Source organism: Anastrepha ludens, chromosome 6 (assembly GCF_028408465.1).
Source record: "Anastrepha ludens isolate Willacy chromosome 6, idAnaLude1.1, whole genome shotgun sequence".
NCBI lineage: Eukaryota > Metazoa > Arthropoda > Insecta > Diptera > Tephritidae > Anastrepha > Anastrepha ludens.
The window spans coordinates 25294162-25319719 of NC_071502.1; the positions used below are offsets into that span (position 1 = coordinate 25294162).

The 25558-nt window shown below is 35.7% G+C and overlaps 2 protein-coding genes and 1 long non-coding RNA gene across 3 annotated transcripts; all 3 read right to left on the bottom strand.

Moving 5' to 3' along the window:
- Positions 1–2124: 2124 nt before the first annotated feature.
- Positions 2125–5176, bottom strand: LOC128867654 (uncharacterized). The gene is made up of 3 exons (XR_008455004.1): positions 4941–5176; positions 4623–4869; positions 2125–4558 (listed from the first exon to the last, which is right to left on the bottom strand). It is a non-coding gene; the product is annotated as an uncharacterized LOC128867654 (long non-coding RNA).
- Positions 5177–6292: 1116 nt separating this feature from the next.
- LOC128865958 (uncharacterized) lies at positions 6293–18305 on the bottom strand. The gene is made up of 15 exons (XM_054106404.1): positions 18047–18305; positions 17632–17980; positions 17176–17578; positions 15788–16370; positions 15283–15465; positions 11749–12106; positions 11321–11687; positions 10665–11250; positions 10442–10582; positions 8391–8552; positions 7973–8336; positions 7836–7907; positions 7395–7776; positions 6758–7340; positions 6293–6670 (listed from the first exon to the last, which is right to left on the bottom strand). The coding sequence occupies exons 1-15, from the start codon at positions 18155–18157 to the stop codon at positions 6461–6463; spliced, it is 4854 nt and encodes a 1617-aa protein (XP_053962379.1). The 5' UTR covers positions 18158–18305; the 3' UTR covers positions 6293–6460.
- On the bottom strand, positions 10188–12361 carry LOC128865832 (transcription factor grauzone). The gene is made up of 5 exons (XM_054106205.1): positions 12161–12361; positions 11749–12106; positions 11321–11687; positions 10665–11250; positions 10188–10582 (listed from the first exon to the last, which is right to left on the bottom strand). The coding sequence occupies exons 1-5, from the start codon at positions 12269–12271 to the stop codon at positions 10373–10375; spliced, it is 1632 nt and encodes a 543-aa protein (XP_053962180.1). The 5' UTR covers positions 12272–12361; the 3' UTR covers positions 10188–10372.
- Positions 18306–25558: the final 7253 nt, after the last annotated feature.

A 25558-nucleotide genomic window follows, 5' to 3' on the forward strand; every position in this document is an offset into this window, starting at 1 on the left:
TCCCTTTTTTGGTGTTTGGCCGAGTACCTCCTCCTATCTGTGGCGGGTGGTTGATGTTGTTTCACGAATTGAGGAACCGACTCCAAACGGCAAATTCTTTTTCATGGCACAATATTCGCCATTGCCTGTCGAGGGGTGATCGCTATAAAAAGAAACGTTTTCTTCATTTTGGTGTTTCACGGAGATTCGAACCTACATATGTTCTCGCCGAATTCCGAGTCACACTCCAACCCATTTGGCTACGGCGGCCGGCAAAGAAATATGTATTTTACCATCTCAAAATCTCGGCGCATTACACAAATGCTAGTTTTCTCGTTCCACTTGCATATTTTATTTGTAACGGCTTCCTGTGTATATATATATATTCATATATGTATGTATATATTCATACAAAAGTGACGCCCGAGTAAAAATTCGTGGAAGCTCTATACTTTGCACGAGTACATGCAATAAGTGATCATTGCAATTGGATTATTTCGCTGCAGATAAAAATATTTAGTTAGCAAGAAAAAAAAAAACTCTGATAATGTAAAAGTGCTGCTCAAATACAAGTACATACCTTACACCAAAAGTGACGCCCGAGTATATGAATAATTCCCAATTCCAAGAAATCATTGCAAAGATATTTAAAACGCAATTGAAATCTATTAATCAAAGCGCCTTTTTACTTCTGCACAAAATGCCAGGACCCGCAAATCGCGACACACAGTTAGCGATGGACTATTCAATAAATCAACTTCACCCTGTTAGAATAATCGAAACCAAAGCGAATTTCATATGAAATGAAGTCAAGGCAAATTGAGTGGCGTCTTTCAAAAACAGTTACTTTATATCGCGATTTCGCGATTCTGACAACTCTAACGACAGTTCCCTTTCCAATACAAAACAAACAAAAGGAGGAGAAATTACATGTTTGTGAAAATTCAGTGAACGCCTGCAATATTGTGATTTATGACATTTAAATTAAACAAACTAATGAAAACGAAGTGCCGCGTGCTAAATTCTGAAAGCACAAATTACATCTAATCTTGAAATGTATAAATTTTGTTTTTTTCCAACCTATCTTTGGATAGGAACTTTTGAATGTTTACTTCATAAATCTTATAATATACCTTTAAAAGAAGGGCAAGGCAGACAGGCGCCCAAAACTGATATCCAAATTAAATTTAAGGAGCAATTAGGTTTAAATGTGGTTAGAGTAAAAAATAGGTTGGGCAATATAAATGATTACAACAAAATAGAAGAAGAAGGAAGAAAGAACTAAAATATGGTTAATTTAATTGGAGATCACCAATTTGCTATCACAAGAATAGAACGGGTACTAAATATGTTTTTAAAACACACCCTAAAATCTATAAAATGTTCTGTTCCTTATCCCTCTTACAGCTCCCGCCTGTTATTATTTGGATTAAAACCGTTTTGGTGCAGAAATATGTACCATTCTATCGCTTTCTTTTGTGTTTAATTTAATTCAAGGTGACGTTGATTATGTGTTTCTTTTGCAACGCAATAATAATACGTTCACATAAACATTAATCACCTATAAATCCATCAAATTAATCTACCCGTTCCCTTATGGCAGATTACCTGCAAAATTTACAATCAACCGTTAATACTCTTTTGAAAGGTTTTTCTTCATAGAAATTGGTTTAGTGGATTATTTTGGAGTTTTTGGTTTCTTTAATTATTATTAACGATATGAAGGAAATACAAGGAGTACGAATAGCTAATTTAATTGCGCAATTGGCTGCTAATAATAAACAGTTGGAGGAAATCCGTTTTGCGACCTCACTGCAAAAAATTATGGCAGCAATACGCAATCGAAATTACATTTTATAATACGTAATAAGACGACAAAACGTTTATGGGCACACGTTTTTTTTTTTGTAAAATGAATACCTAATTAATAATATTTACCAAATATTTTATTAGAATTATGATTACGTGTTTGCTTTGCCGGCATCCATTTCATTTAGTTTTTATTTTCATGTTTCTCCTTACATTCGTAATAATAATTATCGATAACACAGAAAACACAGGGCTGTATGTCAGTGAGTATCGTTATTATCTTGGATTATTTTATAATCTCAGATTTTGGAAGAGACATTTTTTATGGGAAATCGCGCTTTTTAATTACGGATTTTGAGTTAAGCGCGAAAAAGGAGATCATCTACTTATATGTGAACGTATTATAAGTTTCTTATTCCGGCGAGAAATATATGATAAATCCATTTTTTTCTCTACCATTTAATTCGCTAATTAGTCAAGTTGTATTTTAGTTTTAGCTCGTTTTATTTGTTATTCTATTAATATATTGTTTATATTAGCACTAAATCAATAGTCAGTAATATCGTAACGAAATTAACGAACAAAATTTTGGAATCGGACGACTAGCCAGTCCACTGTGCGACATGCCAGTCCGTTACTAGTGCTGCATTGCCTTATGCGTTTATATATTGTAATTAAGGGGACAGATACCTGTAAAATTTCTTTTTTTTCATAAAATGTTAATATAATCCTTTAAGAATATGTCAAACTATTTTTACGTAAATTTAAGTATTTCTGAAATTATAGATCGTCAACAGTGACGACTCTATTCTTTGCGTTCGAGCGCTGGGAGAGGTATGGTTACGTTGCCGACTTTAGCCGCGTTTTTCTCAAAACTATATTTTTCGAATTGGCGATAACACGATAACTCGAAAAGTTATTGACCGATCTCCCTAAAATTTTGCACATATCTTTTCTATGATATTACTTTCTAATTCAATTTACATATTTTCGAAACAAAAATAGTGGGAAAATTCGCCCCCAAAGTTCATTTTTTTGTTTTTTGAAGCATTTTATTACGCGAATTTTTTTCCATTTTTGTTTAATTCATATAGAAATTATGACATTATTAGAAAAATTTTTTTGGTGCTTTGTATTCAGTTCACTGACGCCGATGCTACGATGCCCGCCAATTAAGAAGCCCCGCTGCGACCTTCCTGGAAGAATTGAGTGTACATCCGCCGTTTTAAATGATTGAAATAAAAAAAAATTATATTATTTTAATGTACAATATAAATAAACTGTATACCTATTTTGAAAAAAAATATATTGACTTCATTTTAAATAGTTTTAATGAAAATCAGGGAAAATACGGCCGTTTACAGGTATCTGCCCCCTTAAATTACGTAAACCTTTATATAAAAATAAAGTTAGGATGATTTGCAGATGGCTAATGCGCCTCTTATCTTATAAATGATAATTTATACAATACTTTTTTCATAAATTAAATACCAATACTAATAAAACCACATATGTATCTCAAAAAAAAAAAAAAAAAAAAAAAAAAACGTTCCATACACTCCTATTGTTCTAAAACTACATTCATTTAATGAGAAAATATCAAACAGCAGCAATATTGATAAAACATATAATTCCTGCAAGCTGGAATTTTGTGTATATACATATGTAAATAGCCGTAAGTAGCAATAGCGAAATAATTAAAATTTTCCATTCTACATATACCACCTATGTTACACCACTTTTGCTGCGACAGACTTAGATTTAATTCGTTCAGTTTGTTTTCATGTGCATATACTAAGTTCCGCCATAAGTTATGTTACAATTAGATCTGGACTAGTTTCCATCAGGCGCTGACCAGTTGTGCGACGGAAGGCTTTCATCTGAAGTCTCGACAAGGATCGGGTCTATATGTTCATTTCCCTGGACATGGATCGGGTCGATATGTTCATTTCCCGGGACATGTATCGGGTCAATATATTCATTCATCTGGACATGATTTTCTGCTTTAGAAGGGGATTTCTGCAAATTCTTTCTCGAACGCTTTTTAAGGCGGAATTGGTTCGAACTTTTCATGTGAAGATCATCTTTAATTAGTCTTGCCAAGGTTCTGGCTGATATATTCAAGTCTTCGGACATGATTTTGTGCGTTGTAAGGGGACTTTTGCGAATTTTTTCTCGAACTGCTGTTATGGCTTCATTGGTTCGAGCCACGCGAGGACGACCACTTCTTTTTCTGTCCGTCACTTCAGACGTTTGGGAAAAACGATTGATTGCACGGTAAACAAACATTCTTGAAATTTTAAGGTTTTTCAGCAATTCGTGAATCTCACTCGCACTTTTACCACACTTATGTAATGCAATCACGGCAATGCGATTTTCCTTAACTCCCCACTCCATTTTTAACAGGCAAAATTTGTGAAATTTATGGCAAGACTAAGGTGTAAGTATGTATAATACGTGAACTTAGTAGCAAAATAAGATTTATATATGTATGTAAAAATATTGCTAGGACTTTTCGACTTTCTTTAATTTCAGTGAGAACTTTTTGCAATTAGAATGCGTTTTTAACCGTAGTGTTTCGGAAGTAATTTTTCACTTATCGGTTATTTTAATACTTGATAAATAAGTCTTGCGAATTTTCGTTCTCAGCTGTACGCCAACAATACCATTGGGCGAGTTTCTTTTGTCTTGCGAGCGCTTGTTTGGGTTGGAATTGAAAGGCAAATGGTCACTTGTAGAGAATTCCACCAGTAGGCTGAGTCAAGTGTGTCTGAAAATATTATATTTTAGTATTTTATATAGAGAATGAATAAGTCTGTGGGAATTATACTGACGGTAAATACTCGTATGTATATATGAAATGTTGTACCCTCTCAAAATCACGGCGTATTATGCGAATGCTAGTTTTTCATTGATTGCATATCTCATTTGTCACAGCTCCATAAACACATATATGTATGTATGTATGTATGTATGTATAGTCATACAAAAGTGACGCCTGAGTAAGAATTGGTGGAAGCTCTATACTTTGCACGAGTACATGTAATAAGTGAACATCGAAATTTGGTTATTTAGATGCAGCTAAAAATATTTAGTTAGCAAGAATGAAGCTCTGATAATGTAAAAGTGCTGCTCAAATACAAAAACCTTACACCAGAAGCGACGCCCGAGTATATGAATGATTCCCAATTTCAAGACATCATTGCAGACATTTAAAAAGCAATGGAAACCTAAGCCACTTTATTCTACTTTTGTGATTTGTGAGACTTAAACTTAACCAACTAATGAAAACGCAGAACGACGTGTTAAATTGTTACAGTACAAATTAATATTATGGCTTCAAATGCAGTTTTATAATGCATAAGACGCCGGGGCAAAAAAGCATGGGTGTGTGCGTATAATTTCTAATCTTTGCTTGTTTCTATTGCTTTCGCGTGCTCTTCCTCTTCACAAACAAGTAAAAGTCCCGTCACAATGGATCCGTTTCGTCTGTTGCGGAAACGAATTTGACTGACAGCAAAGTAGATAATTGTATTTGCGTGGAAGGCGCCACATATGTGCCGTATGTCATGCCAGAATGCACAAAAGTTGACAACTTTCTATTTTTGTCGTACAGCAAGTGCGGCGAAAAGCACAACTGCTTAAAGAAGAACAATTTTGTATCGCGCAAATTTTAATCGATGTTGTTTTTGATTCAATTACCAAATTAATTAATCAGAAAATAAATAAAATTTAAATGAATTGGGTCAATTCAAAATGCACCCTTGTCTTTTCGATAAAAGCGTGGAAGAGTAAAGAAAATGCTAATCTTAACCAAGTTGCCCTGAAAAATGAATGTGCATCCCGATCCTGATTATGGTCGCACTCACCGTCTATGACTACCATAAATTCTACTAAAAACTATCGCTTAACCCAGCATTAATTTTATAACATATTTCAGCAATACTTTCATTGTGGCACCACAATACGTTTTATACATCACGTCAGTCAAATTCGTTGTCGAATGTCCTCTTCCTTTTGCTTATTTATACATGGACACTTACAACACAGCGAATTCGGAAGGCGCAATCATTTCCCTACTATTCTTGGCATAGATAATATTCTTGGTGCATTCCGGCATGGCGTACTGCACGTATGTGGCGCCTTAGACTCAATTACACATAATCTATTTTGCTGTCAGTTTGACCATTGTGACGAGCAGAGAAGGGGCCTATAATATTAATTAATGCGTCTTGCTGACAAATTACCAAATGCCGACTAATATTAAAGGACCTAACCTAAAATTTTCTATCTCTTTGCACAATTTAATTTTTTAAGGCTAGTTTGATTGGGTCCGTTCTTGATGTGAGAATAATTTGATTCTCCACCGATAGATGACGCAAAGTTTTCCGAAATGTTCTTTTTTCTCCGAATTTTTTCAAAACCGTAAATCCCCTCAGTAGCGCAAGCCAACATTGTAGTCATATGTTCAGAGCGCCAACAGTGAAAAACGTATTCATGCATAGATACATATGTACATATATTAAATGGTATGAAAAAGGATTTACATAGATTAAACTTAATTCTGCTATTCGGATACAAATAAATTAGTCTACAATTTCTAATACACATAATTTTACCCTTTTAGTTTAGGTCTGTATATAATATTTTAGCTGAACATGCCAAATACTTATCACTGGATAGTTGGAGCAATCAGGTTTTGTAAATTTTCTTGCTGCTCAATAAACTGTTGTGAACTTCCATTATTTGTTTTTCGCCAATTGTCCAATTCAATGGGATGCATCTTCTTCTTGTGAGAGTGCAAATTTGCATTGGAATTGAATGTGCGTGTACAAAATGGACATTTGTAGAGGATTTCACCAGTATGCTGCGTCATGTGTTCCTAGTGAATTTAAAATGTTAGAAATGGAAACTTATATATATATATGGATTTGGGAAATTTCTTATTGTTTTTTTAATATGTTTTTACCCGTAAGTAAATCGCACGCGTAAATGTTTTTTTACATTCTTCACAGGTGAACACGATGTTGGAGTGAACTCGGCGTTTATGCTTACTTAATGCACTCTTATTCTTACTTTCCCGTCCGCATATATCACACTGCACTGCTTTCTCCTCTTTGGTATGTAATCTTCGGATATGTCGTCGAACGTTATCTTCATCCTTAAACCAACGATCGCAACCTTCTATTGTACATTTAACCTTTGGCCCATGTACGAAATGTAAACGTACATGTTTTTCAAATGTAGCCTTATCCCGTATCTCTTTAGCACACACATGACAAACGTTCACTGCACGACGATGGCGCATGCAAATGTGAATTTTCAATAAATCATTGCTAGCGAAGCGACTGTCGGGACATTGGTCACATATGAATGTTCGCTCATTCTTCGGTACATGCGAGTTCCTATGTAGTTCAAGCCTCTTTTGTCGTGAGAATCTTTTGGGACATTGGTCGCAGTGAAATTTCAATTCTTCTTCCGGTGCATGAGCGGCAATCATGTGGCGTGATAGTGTTGCCCCATCGGAAAAAAGTTTCTGGCAAGCTTTGCATCTTTTAAAAAGACAATATTAATTTACAAAACGTATTGATTTCGGAGATACATACTTAAAGAATTCGGGGTCATGATGCTTATAGGCATGTTGAACAATTTCAAGCCGGCGAAATAATTTCTTATTGCAACAGCGCACGTATGAGTTAATATTAGGATGCTGTATTAGAAAATGTTTTCTTATTGAGGTATAGTCCTCGCTGATAAAAGTACAAAGTTCACAACTCATTTGTATATATTTTTTCACCATTTCATCATCTTCCCGAGATGTCTTTACGCTATATTTTTCTTTCATTTCTTCAGCATGATCAACTTCCTTTGCTGTCACAATTTTTTGACCTTTTCTTGATTTATTACGACCAACTCTTCTAGAAGCTGTCAATTTTCGAGTTACACATTTACGTTTCTTACGCAACGTACAACTTGACAAAGGCAGATCTACGGGAAAAATAATTCTGCATTATAAAGTTTATATTGAATTGATAATATGGGTTAACCTCCGGCGTTGTCTTCCGTCTTTGGGTCTTCACCATTCGATTCTGAGCTATGTTCATAAATTTTCCTTCCCACTATTTTATTAGAATCTACATAGTTAACAAAATGGATACAATTGAATGGATTCACAAAGTTTTACCTGGCACATTGTATTCAGTTTTCGAGTCTTCACCATTCGAGTCTTCATCTTCACTTTGTGCATGAAATTCGTTGTCCACTATTTTATTAGAATCCAGCTCACAAAATGGATTTAGCTGTTCACTTTCAATGCCCGTTGTTTCCGTACTTAATAAGCAAGGTACTTCGGCAAACTCTTCTTTAATACTCAAATCGGGGTCAATAAATTCATTGTCCAGTAATTCAGTGAAAGACTCTTTCTTCACGACATCATTACTGAGGGTTGAATGTGTCTGCTCCACTGTTACATAGAATTGATGGAAGTCGTTCACTTTCAACCAGCAGGTGGAACAAATTACCGCCGACATATGATCATCTGGATGCGGCTACAACAAATCAACTTGTATCAATAATAAATACGTAAACCCATAAAAAAATACCTTGAACCAGAAGTGACGGCCGAGTATATCGGCAATTCCTAGCCCCACACCATTCCTGTCAAACATATTTAGAAAACCATCGCTGTATTTTATGCAAAGCCTACATAACATATTAAAAAAGTTTTGTGTTTTGCAAAAGGTATACAAGCTTTTAACCCAACAATACGGCACAGTTCAAAGAAACTTAAACACAATTAGAGATGAGCGAATATTCTATTGATTATTGTACTTGATTATTTTCATTTTAAAAGCGAAACAGATCGTAAAGACCGTTCGCATATACAGTAATTATCAATAAATCCACAAAATTAATCTACCCGCTCCCATATGGCGATTACCTGCAAAATTTACAATCAGCCGTCAATACTCTTTTGAAAGGTTTTTCTTCATAGAAATTGCTTTAGTGGATTATTTTGGAGTTTTTGGTTTGTTTAATTATTATTAACGATATGATGAAGAGACAAATAGAAGCAATAGTTAATTTAATTACGCAATTTGCTGTTTTCTAAAATTATGGCGGCAATACGCATCCGAAATTCGATATTACATTTTATAATAAGAAATAATAGATCAAAGCGTCTATAGATACACGCTTTTTCTGCAATAAGAATAATTATCGATAACACACACAACGCAGAAAAAAGTATATTTATAATCTTAGATTATTTTATAATCCCGAATTTCTAACTTTTGTATGGGTAATCTCGCTTTTTTATTACAGATTGGCAGTAACGCTCGAAAAAGTAGTAAAGAGAACCTACTATAACAGTACTAAAGTACATATGTACCAGGCAGCCGCCGTAGCTGAGTACTTGGTGCGTGACTACCATTCGGAAGAGCGCAGGTTCGAGTCTCCGTGCATGAAATACCAATTGATAGTAGACGTTTTTTCTAATAGCGGTCGCTCTTCGGCAGACAATGGCAAGCCTCCGAGTGTATTTCTGTCATGAGAAATCTCCTCATAAAAAATTATTAGTCGTTCAGAGTTGGCTTAAAACTGTAGGTCCCTCAATTTATTAAACATCAAGACGCATTCCACAAATAGGAGGAGTAGCTCGGCCAAATACTCAAATAGAGTGTAAGCGCCAATTACATTTGTACACATATATATTACCAAAATCGGGAGAAGGATGTTCTTGACCAGTGGGCTTGGTGACCCTTCCAATTTTACTACAATATCAAAATCAAGCAAATAAAATTCGACGCTATTCCGCGATTTCATGTTCGATAGTTTGATTTCCTTCTGGGAAAAGATTGCAATGATAAGCCATTAATACAGCAAGAGAAATAGATTTAATAAGATTTAAATTCTCTTGAAAGAAGAAGATATATACATTTGTATGTAGGCCCCCTCATGTTTGTTTATGTCTTCATTGCCTTACGATATGTTTAACAGAGTCTTGCGCTTTTCCCGCAGTTTTATATTACTTTGGCTAAATCTAATTATTGTGGTGAAGTTCAAAAAATGGAAGGCTCTTACTGAAGTTTTTGAAATGTGAAATAAGTTAAATATTGAAATTTCTAACCTGTGCAGACACCTTATAAGACAAAGTACCCATTTCCGCACTGCCATAGATAATCAGTTATTGTACTGCAACCTCAGGTTTCATTCTATATACATAAGTAGAACAGCATTTCACGATTAGCCGAAAATGCTCCATGCATAACTCGTTTCTACCCACACAATACCTGTTGGGATGCCACTGTACGAATCATGCTAGTTAGTCAATCCAATGTATTAAAAGATATGATGAACAAAGAGGATGAAGCTTAACTTTCACACGCGATAATCATTAATTAAGTTGCTTCAACATAATATAATTTTTATTAATAACTTGATGATTTCTAATTCATATAATTGTACGCTTTTGGGATTCTAAGTTCAGTTAATTTGGGGAGGCTTAGTACCCGTATTTAATTATGTGACAAATTTTTCACCGGTGTTATCCTGTATATTTTAACTGAACATAACATATTGCTTATCACTGCATAGTTGGAACATTCAAGCTTTGTAAACTTTTTTGGTGCTCCATAAAATGCTGCGAACTCACATTATTTGTTTTTCGCCAATTGTCCCATTCTATGGGGTGCATTTTCTTTTTGTGCGAGTGCATATTTGCATTGGAATTGAATGTGCGTGTACAAAATGGACATTTGTAGAGGATTTCACCAGTATGCTGCGTCATATGTTCCTAGTGAATATAAAATATATATATTTACATGTTATATATATGTATTTAGGATATTTCTCATGATATATTAATATGTTTTTACCCGTAAGTAAATCGCTCGTTTAAAGGTTTTTTTACATTCTTCGCAGGTGAATACGATGTTGGAGTGAACCCGGCGTTTGTGTTTACTTAATGCACACTTATTCTTACATTCCCGTCCGCATATATCACACTGTACTGCTTTCTCCTCTTTGGTATGTAATCTTCGTATATGTCGTCGAAGGTTATCCTCGTCCTTAAGCCAACGGTCACAACCTTCCATTGTACATTTAACCTTTGGACCACTATCTTCGAAATGTAAGCGCACATGCTTCTCGAATGAAGCTTTGTCACGTATCTCTTTAGCACATACATGACAAACGTTTGTTGCACGTCGATGGCGCATGCAAATGTGAATTTTCAATAAATCATTGCTAGCGAAGCGACTGTCGGGACATTGGTCACATATGAATGTTCGCTCATTCTTCGGTACATGTGAGTTCCTATGGAGTTCAAGCTTTTTTTGTCGTGAAAATCTTTTAGGACATTGGTCGCAGTGGAATTTCAATTCTTCTTCCGGTGCATGTGCGGCAATCATGTGGCGTGATAGTGTTGCTTGTTCGGAAAAAAGTTTCTGGCAAACTTTGCACCTATTAAATACATAATAATAATGTACATATATGATAAAGTATTTATATTGAATTTGTAGATTTAACCTACTTAAAGAATTCGGGATCATGATGTTTGTAGGCATGTTGAACAATTTCAAGTCGATGGAATAGTTTTTTATTACAACAGCGCACATATGATTTAATCTTGGGATGCTGTATTTGAAAATGCTTTCTTATTGAGGTATAATCCTCGCTGATAAAAGTGCAAAGTTCACAACTCATTTGTATATATTTTTTCACCATTTCATCATCCTCCCGAGACGTCTTAACGCTATATCTTTCTTTCATTTCTTCCGCATGATTAACATCTTTTGCACCTTCTTTTGGCTTATTACGACCAATTCTTCTAGAAGCTGTCAATTTTCGAGTTACACATTTTCCTTTCTTTTCCAATGTACAACTTGACAAAGGTAGGTCTACAGGAAAAATAACCATGATATATTAAACGTTTATATTAAATTGAAAATAAACTTTTACTTCCGGCGTTGTCTTCCGTTTTTGTGTCTTCACCATTCGATTCTTCACTTTGTGCATGAAATTCGTTGTCCACTATTTTATTAGAATCCAGCTCACAAAATGGATTTAGCTGTTCACTTTCAATGCCCGTTGTTTCCGTACTTAATAAGCAAGGTACTTCGGCAAACTCTTCTTTAATACTCAAATCGGGGTCAATAAATTCATTGTCCAGTAATTCAGTGAAAGACTCTTTCTTCACGACATCATTACTGAGGGTTGAATGTGTCTGCTCCACTGTTACATAGAATTGATGGAAGTCGTTCACTTTCAACCAGCAGGTGGAACAAATTACCGCCGACATATGATCATCTGGATGCGGCTACAACAAATCAACTTGTATCAATAATAAATACGTAAACCCATAAAAAAATACCTTGAACCAGAAGTGACGGCCGAGTATATCGGCAATTCCTAGCCCCACACCATTCCTGTCAAACATATTTAGAAAACCATCGCTGTATTTTATGCAAAGCCTACATAACATATTAAAAAAGTTTTGTGTTTTGCAAAAGGTATACAAGCTTTTAACCCAACAATACGGCACAGTTCAAAGAAACTTAAACACAATTAGAGATGAGCGAATAATTGTATTGATTAGTATTTACTCGATTATTTCCAATTTGAAATAAGGTACATATTAACAAAGTCAGTAATGCAATTCACTAACTTTAAACGATTCGACAATTGTAATTTTTTGTTTAATTTGTCTATGCTACGGCTAATGGATAACTGGGCGATGGACATTCCCAATTGCTCACCTACGGGTTACAGTCGCAAAATAGCTACAAACTAGGAATATAAAAGTACAATTTAGAATCGAATAATCTTGAAGATGACAAGATTTACATGTTTTTCAGCCGAAATTGCTGTTATTATGGAATTTCTAAGTTGACTGCTAAGATGAGAAATTATGTTTTCAGCCAGGTCTGGAGTAAGTCATAGTTTTTGGAACTCCTCTGCAGCCATATAAAAAGTATTATCTACATTCCGGAGCAAACGTTGATCCCTTGTTTGAGGGTTCACTACGTCCTCATCACGCGATAAGTCATAAGCAAAGTTCTCGAAAGACATATTCGCGTTTTTTTAAAAACTTTTTGTCAATGTGATTACACCGTTTTACTTAAAGTACTAATTCTTACTTTCTCGTTTATTTAACCACACCAAAATTGTTGCCGTTTAGCTTGCGATAATTGATTTGCTGACTAAAATAGTTGATTTTGTCTTATCGATTTTCGTTATGAAATGGCTTATCGAATAGCAAAATCGTGAAAATTGTGATCAAAGAAAGATAACAAAGCGAATATCGTTAAAATATGTTAGTGTGCGATTTTGCATTATTGAAAAATAATAATTCGAGCACTTGAACATCAAATAAGCTCATCCATACAAACTCTTTTCAGCATTTCAAAGAGATATTTCGTTCCGCCTTATCTTTCATATCTATGTATATATGACGACTAGCGGTGCATCTTGCTCGATAATTATGTTGTTGCCTTTTTTGTTTTTGCAAATTTTGTTTGCAAATTTTTCGTTAAGTTAGCCGAGCGGGGAAGCAGCGAATAGAGGAGGCCTATTAAGGTGTTATATATAGGGTTATTCAATAGGTGCGTTTCAACTTTTTTCCGATACTGAGGGTGAACGACGCAAAATTTTTTATTTTTCGCTTGTCATTTGTAAACTTCATTAGTATACATTTCATCATGGAACGCTACACACTTGAGCAACGATTGCGAATCGTCCAAATTTTTTATGAAAATAATCGTTCTGTTGCTGCTACTTTAAGAGCATGACGCCCATTTTACGGTCCATTTAACAAGCCGTCCCGTTTTGGGGTTATGTGAAGTCATTGGTCTACAGTAACAAGCCGGCGACGATTTGTGAGCTCAGAGCCAATATTGAACGCGAAATTGCTGGAATTTCGGCCGATTTATGCAAAAGAGTGGTCGAAAATTGGGTTCAACGATTGGACCTCGTAAAACGTGCACGCGGTGGTCATGCAAAAGAAATCGAATTTCATACTTAAATGTATATGTTCAAACTCGATAATACAATAAAAAAAAAAAATTAGTTAAAAAAGTCAAACCGTTTGTGTTTTATTCAAAAAAGTTCAAAAGTTGAAGCGCTCTTACTGAAAAACCCTATACAATTAAAATTTTCAAAAATTCGATTTTTTTCTTAATGTACACATATTTAAGAATACACAGAGAAAATTTAATATCGTTCCGGTGAATATTTTCGAAGTTACATGCAAATCGGAAAAGGCGTTTCAGAGTGCTCGAAAGTACAAGGCACACTTTAAACGCGTTTTTCTCAAAATTGTGTTTTCAAAGTCGGTGACCATTATTACTCGAAAACGGCTAAACCGATTAGTCTCAACTTTTAACATGAGCTTCTTAAATATATTTTTTAGTATTTAATCGAAGATTTCTTCTCACCGATAAGTATTTTTTTAAGCAATTTAAGGCCGAAATTGTGGTCAAAAATTGATTTTGTTTTTTGACAAACCGCCATTTTGTCAAAAAAAAAAAAAAGAATTCATTTCCTTATTCCTTCGATTAATTACTATATTTAACATTCCTTTAACGAAACCTATTTGGTTTTTGAATTTCAGAGGATCCAGTTCAGAGATATAGTGGTCACCGAAAAACGTCTTTTCTCAGAAGAGCTCACGGAGATCAGCTGTAGCTCCTTTCCAAATAAATATTTTTTCTAATATATATGCATATATGTATATAAATAGTTGGCGCGTACACCGATTTTGGGTGTTTGGCCGAGCTCCTCCTCCTATTTGTGGTACGCGTCTAGATGTTGTTCCACAAATGGAGGGACCTACAGTTTCAAGCCGACTCCGAACAGCAGATATTTTTATGAGGAGCTTTTTCATGGCAGAAATACACTCGGAGGTTTGACATTACCTGTAGAGGGGCGACCGCTATTAGAAAAATGTTTTTCTTAATTTTGGTGCTTTCGCCGAGATTCGAACCGAAGTTCTCTCTGTGAATTCCGAATGGGAGTCGCGCATCAACCCATTCGGCTACGGCGGCCGGTTTTTTCTAATACTAAATCTTAAAAAACAGTTATGTGATAACATAATATGTGTACAAATTTTTAGATCAATAAATTTAATTCTTAATTTTTTTATTTTTAATTCTGGAAAATTCGCTTTTTTTCGGCCTTCTAACTGTATATAACCCCTTAAGTACTGGAGATCAAAGGTGTAGGGAAATGGATACTTTGCCAGTAGGCTATAAGCAATTACAAATGATGAGAAAGACTTTGGGTTTCGAAGATTTCCTTCAAACGTTGGGCACTATTTAATAATTTTACAAGACATGATAAATAGTAGTGTTGTTTTTTCTTACGCACAAATTATTTCTTTTGGTATGTACGTATAAACGAACTACAATATTTTAATAAAGAATGATACAATTTTACAGTAGTAGCAGTATTCGTATTAAATTTACTCCTAACCCCCCAGTAAATAAATATAATTTATATATTGCTCTGCTGCTTGCTTATCAATTGTTGTGAGCTTCCCTGCTTCGTTTTGCGCCAAACATCCCATTCAACGGGATGCATCTTCTTCTTGTGCGAGTGCATGTTCGCATTCGAATTGAAAGTTCGCGTACAAAATGGGCATTTATAGAGACTTTCACCCGTATGCTGTGCCATATGCTCCTGTAAGAGAATATTCTTTTATATTGATAATGTTATGTACATACATGCAAGTTAAGTGCCATTGCAATTTTGGCCTATGAAAAATTCATTCAACAGCCTATTTAATTTGATTATCCTGAACTTTCGTTCATATAAAAAACTAAGATTTTTTCTTGTTATCTCGACAAAACTAATATAGGCGGTATCATTCGTATAAATGTTGCGCGGCAATCAGTAGTTGAAAAACCATATATGCAGCTGTATGTGTACGAGTACATATTATTTAAAGCGAATTTTTCCAGGGCCCGTATTCGTTCTCTATTGAAACTTAGTTTTCGCTTACCCGTAAAGTAATAGCTTTCTTGAATGTTTTATTACATTCCTCACAGGTGAACACTTCGTTGGAGTGTACGTAGTGTATGTGGCTACGCAGCGCACGACGGTTCTTACAAACGCGTCCGCATTCGTCGCAAGTAAACACCAGTCCTTCGTCGTTGTGACGTCGCATATGTTGCCGCAGATTTTCTTCATCCTTAAGCCAACGGTCACAATCGGGTCGGGGGCATTTAACTCGCGGCCCACTATCTTCGAAATGCAAACGGACATGCTTCTCGAATGATGCTTTGTCACGTATCTCTTTGGCACACACATGGCACACGTTCGTTGCCCGACGATGACGCATGCTAATGTGAATTTTCAATAAGTGATTGCTAGCGAAACGACTATTTGGACATTGATCACAGATGAAAGTGCGCTCACTCATAGGCACATGCGACGGTCTATGTAACTCCAACAAATGTTTGCGGGAAAACTTTTTAGGACATTGGTCGCAGGCGAAATTGAGTTCTTCTTCAGGTGCATGCGAGCCAATCATATGAGATTTTAGAGTATACCGATCGGAAAATACCTTTTGACATTCATGGCACCTAAAAATGTGAGAGATTATTAAGTAGTTTAAAGTGCTATTTTGACACGTTAGTTAAACTCGGAAAATGAGCACAATGATTTATAAGCCAACCTATGTTATATAGCTAAAACTTCATATTCATTTGCGGTAAGTTCATACATAAAATAACCACAAAGGGGGACGTTTTTTAAAACTTTTAATGTATTCATTTTTTTATTTTGTGAGTGAGTTCAAGGCTCACAACAATGAAAAAGAGAATGAAAAACTAAAGTATTGCTATTATTTAAAAAATAAATAAATAATTGGCGCGTACACTTCGGTTAGGTGTTTGGCCGAGCTCCTCCTCCTATGTGTGGTGTGCGTCTTGATGTTGTTCCACAAATGGAGGGACCTACAGTTTCAAGCCGACTCCGAACGGCAGATATTTTTATGAGGAGCTTTTTCATGGCAGGAATACACTCGGAGGTTTGCCATTGCCTGCCGAGGGGCGACCGCTATTAGAAAACTGTTTTTATAAATTTTGCTTTCACCGAGATTCGAACCAACGACCTCTCTGTGAATTCCGAATGGTAATCCCGCACCAACCCATTCGGCTACGGCGGCCGCCTTTATTTTTGCTATTATTTACTTGCCGATATTAATAGCAATAATTTAGTTTCTTGTTTTATTGTTAAGACCGTACAGAGCTCACAAAATCGATATACGAAAACCAAATATTAAGGCTTTGTAAAAATTGAATTAGAAGTTGTTCCTTTGTGGGCATTTCCGAGTACGACTTCATTAAACCGAATTAAGTGTTCAAAGTTAAAAAGTAAATTTCGTACTTAAAAAAATCTGGATCCTCGTGCTTATACGCGTGTTGCACTATTTTAAATCGTTTGTTTAGTTTCTTATTACAACAACGAATGTAAGGTTTTATGTTTGGATGCTGCAACCGAAAGTGTTTGCTCATTGCAGCGAAGTCTTCAGCCACATAGGCACATAATTCACAACCCATGGCAATATGCTTTTTGATCATTGCGTCATCTTGTGGCGTTGATTTAATAACCTTTTGTCGTTTTGGCTTCTGCTCATCATCAGCATCAGCATCAGCATCATCATTTTCACCTTCACTATCTTCGTCCTCCTCTTCCACTTCCTTTTTAGGTACTTTTCTGGTTGCAGTTGGTTTCCTTCGTACATTTTTTCGTTTTTGTCCCATTGTTCTTACACGTTGAGCAAACCCTTCTGAAAAAGTTTCGTTATTTGTATGTTATATGAAAATTATTTCAATAACTGACCTGCCTCCTCTAATGCGCCACTTGACTCTTCTTTGATGACTTTCTGGTTTATTCCGTTTTCCTCCACCCCCTCCCTTTCGGCATCCTCAAATTCCGACTCATATAGCGGATTAATGGCTTCGTCGGGGTTTTCTGTTTGACGTAGCTGTTCTAAAAACTCTTCTTTAATTTGCACAGTATTTTCAACAAATTCTTGGTCCACGCCAATGGTGACAGTTTCGTATTTCACATCGGTATTATTTAGTAGGGAATGCGCCTGTTCCACTGTCAAGTAGAACTGATGAAAGTCACTTACTTTCAGCCAGCATATGCGGCATATGGCTGTCGAAATGGAGTCATTAGGATTGGGCTAAGGAATATAATGAAATTATTATTAAAATTTAATAAAATATCTGTTTTCTCCGAGTGTAAACACCTGAAACCAAAAATGCCGCTCCAGTATATCCGCAATCCCCAGTTGTTTCCCATTGACATCAAATATTTCCAAACAGCAATTGGATTCTTTTAGACACAGTCGACATAACATTTTTGTAAAAGATAGCTCTTCAATGAAATTTTAAGTTTTTAAGACGGATACCGTTTTGGTTAATGCAGAAACATAACAAAATTTTAGCTCTGTTCCCGTACTTTTGTAGTAAGAATAATGCTTTTACTCACACTTTTCTACTCTGAGCGGTGAACTACTCTAGTTTTTCTGTCAGGCAAGCACAATCTGAGGTACCATTAGTTATGTGTGTGTATACCGCTGTACCGCTTTTAATTCGAAATTTACTATTATTCATTTTATTAAATTCAACTAAAAAACGGTGCTCAAAATTCAAATGATTGTAATGGTAAAACTAGAAATTAAAATACTAAAACCAATGTGTATGAATAATATTTGATAACATTAGTGCAAATTATTTATCCACTAAATTCTCCAAAATCCCTCAATAAATGCTCATTACCGGAGCGGCACTAATGCTGAAAACAGTGAAAACGGACGCTGTCCGTTATCGCAGCCCCTAACGAGCACAAAAACTCATCCCCTGAGAACAACTGCGTTCTTTTAATTACATAGGGGGCGTCCATAAATTACGTGAGGTGTTTTTTTTCAATTTTCTGAACCTCCCTCCCCCCCTGGTGAGATGTCGTGAGATTTTATTCAACCCCCTCCCCCATCCCCCAATCTCACGTGAGATTTTTCAAAATGTGGGTTTCTTATATAAACGCGTTGGATTGTTATTGTAAAAAGAAAAAAAATTTGCTTCGTGCTTTTATTTACGGCTAGTTAAGACTAGTAATCGATATTGCTGAGAGTTATAAGTGTAATAAAAATTTAACAATAGAAGACTTAAATCGTAACTACTGCGATTAAAAAAAGAATATCTACTCTAATTCAGTCCATGGAGAATCATGCGCGGTTTCAAGAGATACTATTGGGACCAACATGTCCATATGATTTTCCGTAAAATCATGTGCTCCTTCAACTTCGTTCTAATCTAGCCACTCTAAGCCGTTGAAGCTTGCGCACAGTAACTCATTAGCTCGTCTTGTGACAATCCGTGAGGGTCGCACTTTGCGGAACATACGCGCTTGCTTAGCTGGTGCAATGTGAGCTGCTCTCCTGTGCTCTGCAGCTCTTGTGATAGATGCGAAGTAAATACCGCATGTACTGCAGCATATTTTCTCTAAATCATCACGTATACTTGGGCAATAGAGATCATAAGGCGTACTGATAAAGGCATTCAGCGGTTGAATCGGTACGCGTATTAGAAATGGAGCAAATGACTTTCCGTCATGTTCTTTAAAGTCCGGAATTGTCAAACGTCAACCTGAGTGATAGGGCGTTCGGCTCATAGTGGCGCGAAAACAACCGACGGGCTACACTGTACCGCAAATTCAGATTAAATTGAGCTATTTGGTATAAAACAAATATGGTGGTTTGACAGTAGTAATGTATAACGTCGAAGTATGAATGAAATTATTTTCTTTCGAACGAATTAGTGAATGATCTTAATCATACTACGATTACGCTTGAGATTAAATCTTAAGCATGTACAATGTTTTTGTTTCAATCAGAAAAAAAATTGCGTGATATTTGCCGAGACCCCCCCTCTCTCCAACGTAAGATTAGATGAGATTTGACTCGACCCCCTGCCCCCCTTAAACATCTCACGTAATTTATGGACGCCCCCATATTTACACAATACATCGATTTGTGTGTGTATATGTTTGGTTGTATCTACACAATGTTGCCATTGATATTTTTTCTTACACACTTTTTCACACATCAAAAACCAACAAATGTAAGTAGTTCATTTATCTATATTTAACATTATTGAACACTGTTTTTAAGTTATTTTAATAAAAATTATAATTTTTCTAAGTTTATTTTGTAAATGATTTCGAAATGTACTGCTTGGCAACGCTGTGTGGTGAGAGAGCAATCAGCTGACAGAGTATTACGGAAATTTTTAAATATCGTGAAATAAAATCTACGATACTACGATACAGAAGGAAGGAATTTTTCATTTACATGGGGTTCTCATTAGTTTGATCGTAACAGCTTGATCAGAACAGGGGACTGCGTTTACGTCGTTCACTGTTTTCTGCTCCTGCTAATCATACGCCCGTACGCCCATATCAACTGACACGATGTGGACAAGAGTTCGACGGTTTGGCATTTTTTTATTGTAGTTCTAATCAACGGTAATACATCCCGGCAAGTACGCATCTCGGTAAAAACTTAAAAACTATTTTTTTTCAAGGACATATCTTGAATATTCACTGGAAAAATTTCAATAAATTGATACATACATACGTTTTTGGGGTTGCTTAGTCCGAATTCGTAATCAGTTTGTTCTTCCGGGGTTAAGTGGAAGGTCAGTTCAAGGTCCAACACAGAAAATTTAACGGAAAAATTAAAAAAAAATTGATATATGGTATACAAGGTGAAGTCCAAAATAAACAAGACTGAGCTAAAATAGAAACGACAGGAGCTTTGTTGTGATAACTTCGAGTTTATTTATTCAAAATAGTCCCCTTTGGACTCGAGTGTTTCAGGTCATTGACCGGAATGTCCTTCAGAATGTCGGTACAAGCCTTTTGAATGACCTCTACGGACGTAAACGTTTTCCTTTCATGGCCAAATGCAATTTTTCGAATAGATAGAAGTCACAGCGAGACATATCAGGCGAATGCGGCGAATGATTGATGGTTAAAATGCGATTTCTAGTCAAAAAATCAGTCACGAGAGTGGATGGATTAGATGGTGCATTATCATGCAACAAGCGCCATCTTCCTCCTTCGCGGTATTCGGGGCGAATTCGACGAATGCGATGCAACGAACACTTCAAAACGGCAAGACAGAAATTTGCAATGACGGTTTGGCCATGGCAGGAAGTCCTTATGGACAATTTCCTTGGAATCGTAAAATCAAATGAGCATCGACTTGATTTTTGACTTCTTTAAACGCGATTTTTTGGTGGTGGCTCGTCTGGGGCCTTCCATTCGGCACTTTGACGCTTAGTTTCAGGTTCATGTTGGAAAAACCACGTTCAAATTCGTTATCAGTTTGTCCTTTCGGGGACAAATTGAAGTTCAATTCAAGGTCAAACACAAAATATGGACCGAAAATATTAAAAAAAACACCAGTCTAACGGTTAGACGCGATAGAAGTGAAACCTTCCGTAAAACAAACTGAGAGAGAATAAGACGAAAGCAGCATTAGGAGCAAGATAATTATAGGTTCATTATAATATTGCTATAAAGTTCATATTTTATTTTCTTCATTTTATTATTATTCATCCTCAATGTTTTCAATTTCAACAAATGATACGAGTGGCTTATGATAGCTAAAATATGATACAAATGCTTTGGTTTCGATGTTGTCAACATGTCTTTGAAATACCGCTCAATGGTTGTTTTTGATCGTGTTGTCGATTCAGTGCGATTGTTACACATTTTTAAATTGAATGTTGTATTGAGAACGTCAATTAAAGGAACCGCTGTGTCCAATGCAAAATTTACGTTAAAATCGCCACTTAAAATCATTGGAACTTTATTGTAATCTTTTCTAAGTATCCGCGATACTTCTGGTGTATACTTTATTAAATTTTCGTGAATGAATTCCGTGATGCTATTTATTGATTTTTTTTTCTGTCGATATTCACGACACTTTTCTGCATTATTTTTCGGCCTAATTGCGGTAAATATTTAAAAATGAAAATATTTACGAATATAAAAATACACACGCGGTTGCTATTATGAGCGTCCCCAGCAAAACCTACGTGACCGAAACTCTAACACAATTACATTTTTTTTAATGTTACAAACTCATATGCACGCAGGTTTTGCTGGGGCGTGACCGAAACTCTAACACAATTACACATATGTTTGTATGGCGCTGGCCTAAAAGTTATTTAGTTCGTCGCTACGTGTATATGTAATATTCGTAGCCAAGAGTGTCGCTTTTTTCGTTTCACTTTTTCTCAAATCACTCCCAACGATTCTAAAGAAGTTTTCACTTCAAAAAAGTATTCCATTGGTATAAGCGCCAATTATGTAACGGGTGTTTTTTTAACTTCTTGAGAACTTAAAATGATAATACAAAACTGAAATATTGTTGAAATGAATTTGTTGAATGTCGTCGATGTTTAGCTGATCAATTTTGGGAAACAAATTTTCAGTCAGCATGGCTTGAAAGCGCTCATAACGGCTCATCAGGTTCCCAGGCATAGCGGCATAGAGGGAAACTGCTGGGCTGATGAGCTGGCTAGACAGGGAACTTTGGAAACGGTTTCGTCGCGAAATGAGAGAATTGGGGTTCCCCTGAGAACCTGTTGTCTGCTCCTGGAAAGATGGGCCTCGAGTCAACTCAGCGAGCGCTGGGCTAGTGCGCAAACGTGCAAGGTCGCGAGATCCTTCTGGCCACGGGTAGATCGGGGACGCTCAACGCTAACAAAGTCCCAGCTCTCGAATTTGGTGGGCATCCTTACCGGACATTGCCCGTTAGGTGTTCATGCCGTGAGGCTTGGGATTGCCTCAAGTCCGTTCTGCAGAAACTGTCTGGAGGACGAGGTGGAATCATCTCAACACCTTCTTCTCAGCTGCCCTGCTCTCGTCTGGATATAGCCGGTGTAATTATCATAAATTTGGCGAGTTCATCAGTAGCTTGTTGCGGCTAACTACGGACGCAAATCGGCCCCCGTCGGCGTCGTCGTAAAATGTATGGTCATCATCGTCTCTAATCTCAAGGCTTCTTCATCCTCCTTCTCCTTTTTCCCCTTCCATGTATGGCACCACAACGGACGAATTTTTAATATTTGTCCAAGTGAGCCCTTAGCTAGGGCAGCCATTTAACCTAACCTAACCTAACCTAATCATCATAACGGCAGCTCCTTCCTCATTTCGAAGGAAGTAAGGGCCGATAGATGATGCCGCCAGTGCTCTGTGAACTTCGTGAACATATTTATTTCTGTTTCTTCAAATTTATTTTAGTTTTTTTTTTCAAATTTATTTTTGTGGACATTTTTTTGTATTTTTTTGAGGTACTTGAGGCATTTTTTGTATGTGGTACTTACATATCTGTATGAAATTCGCATTTCACCCCATTCATATAGCAAATTATTTAGATTTTAGAATTCGTAATTTATTAAAGACATAAATTTAGAGTTTCATAATTTTATAATTGTTATCATACATAATTAGATTTTTTAAATATACTTTAAATCACAGCAGTCTTCATATATATGTAATTATATATGTATGTATATATTATTTTAACAATTTATGCATTTTCACTAAATGGGTTCGAGATGTCCCACAGCTTTTACTTGAATGCGTTCGTTTTTCTGTGTACTCTGTTAAATATGTAACTACACATGTAAATATGTACATATATATGCATGTATTGTAGTATTTAGTTACTATTAAATCTATGGAGGCAATAACTAACAATAACTCCTTCAATCCCGAAAAGCGGCGAAGTAGATTTTATCTACGTATTAGCGCACATTTGCTGTTGTGTAGAAAATCTAATTTAAACAGATAAAATACAATTATGAGAATACATACCATATATACCATATATGAAAATAGTAAACAATAAAAGAGAACAAAAATTCAAATGATGCTCGCACATTAACAAAATAAAAGCTTCTTCTTCAATGAAACTACAAAGAACTTAAAATTAAGGTATTTATATAATTTGTAGGGTCGGCATTACAATGCATACTTAAGCAAATATTAAGTCGGTGTTATTATTTCTTGAGCGAAACCGAAGTTCACCTTAAGCCACGACAATCGGCGATTCTGTTGTTGTTTAATACGAAACAAAATGATGCGCTGCGCGAAGTTCGCTTAGTCGCTATGAAAGATGGAGGTAGAAAATAACAGTTTCATGTATCCACTCGCACTACCAACAACACACACTTCCTTACTTATTCTGTCCTTATCTCTCCTACTTATATTCTCACATCTCTTCTTCACGTTTCTTAATTTGCTCTCTCACTAATTTCCTACTTATATCCTCACATCTCTTCTTCACGTTTCTTAATTTGCTCTCTCACTAACTGATCTTTTCTTTAATGACAATATTTAAACCAATCGATGTATTTCTCTTTGTTACATAACAACAATAATTTACATTTTGACTCTCACTATTAGTTGTCAAGCTCATATCTATTAACTTAGTTGTAAAAAATTATGTAACCTTGGAGTCATTAACAAAGCTACTTTCGAAAATTAGTTGAATCGCTTCCAAATAGAATTTTGCACAGTAAATAAGCATGAAGATGCAAAAAGATACATATCTTTACATTGCGAAAATTAGTTGAATCTCTTCCAAATAGAATTTTGCAGACAGTAAATAAGCATGAAGATGCAAAAAAGATACATTTCTTTTTACCCAAATCTGTATAATTTTATATTAATTTAGAAGATATGCGGCTAATCGCGTGAAATGTTTGCACTATTTTCATATTTTTTTGAATTAATGAATTAGAAATGTTAAAAATACATATATTGAAGACATTTAACCCTCACTTACTTTTTTATTACAATATATATTCTTTCAAAATATTCTTTTTTATATGTATCTTCTTTTCATAAAGTAATGTGCGGCTAAGCAAATTTCGCTCACTGTAGAAGGCAAAATAATTCATATACAGTGCACTCGCGATAACTCGAACTAATTAAAACAGGCGCTGTTCGATTTATCGAATTTGTTCGACTTATCAATTGAGTGTGCTATGTTAAAAAAACAGTCATCGATATCGATTTTTCGATCGATTGTTGAAAATGGAAGCCAGTAGAAAATTTCTGTAGTATAGTTTCGTTATACGAATTACATTTTGGTCCATTGGCTGGATCAATGGTGTCACATTCGGTGGCATAAACATAGTTAAAATTAAACCATCCTCGGACTTTAATTCGATTTCGTTGGGATGTGATGGGGCATTATCAATTAGAAGAGCCTTCTCAGGTAGTCCCCCATCTTTCAAATATTTTCTTACCTAAATATTAAAGTCATTTAACTTGGTTAAAAAAATTGTTTTAATGAATCTGGATTTTACCTGCGGCACGAACGAATTATGAAACCAGTCTTTGAAAATCGCCGAAGTCATCCAGGCTGATTTGGAATTTTTGTACTCCACCGGACAGTTAAAATTTTTGAAAACACGAGGAATTCTTTTGCTTTGTCAATAACGAGAAGTTTAAGCTTATGGTTGCCGGTAGCGTTAGTGCAAGCCATAAATTGCCTTATCTTTCTTTTTTATAAGACTTATGGTGGACTTGGCTACCCCATATTCCTTCGCTAGAGAAGTAACACTACGTCCACGTTTAATTTTGTTAAGGACTTCAGCCCTCTCTTTTAATGTTAAACACTTCAACCTTTTACGATCTATTACTCACGTGCACTGATACACTACAAATGACAAATTTA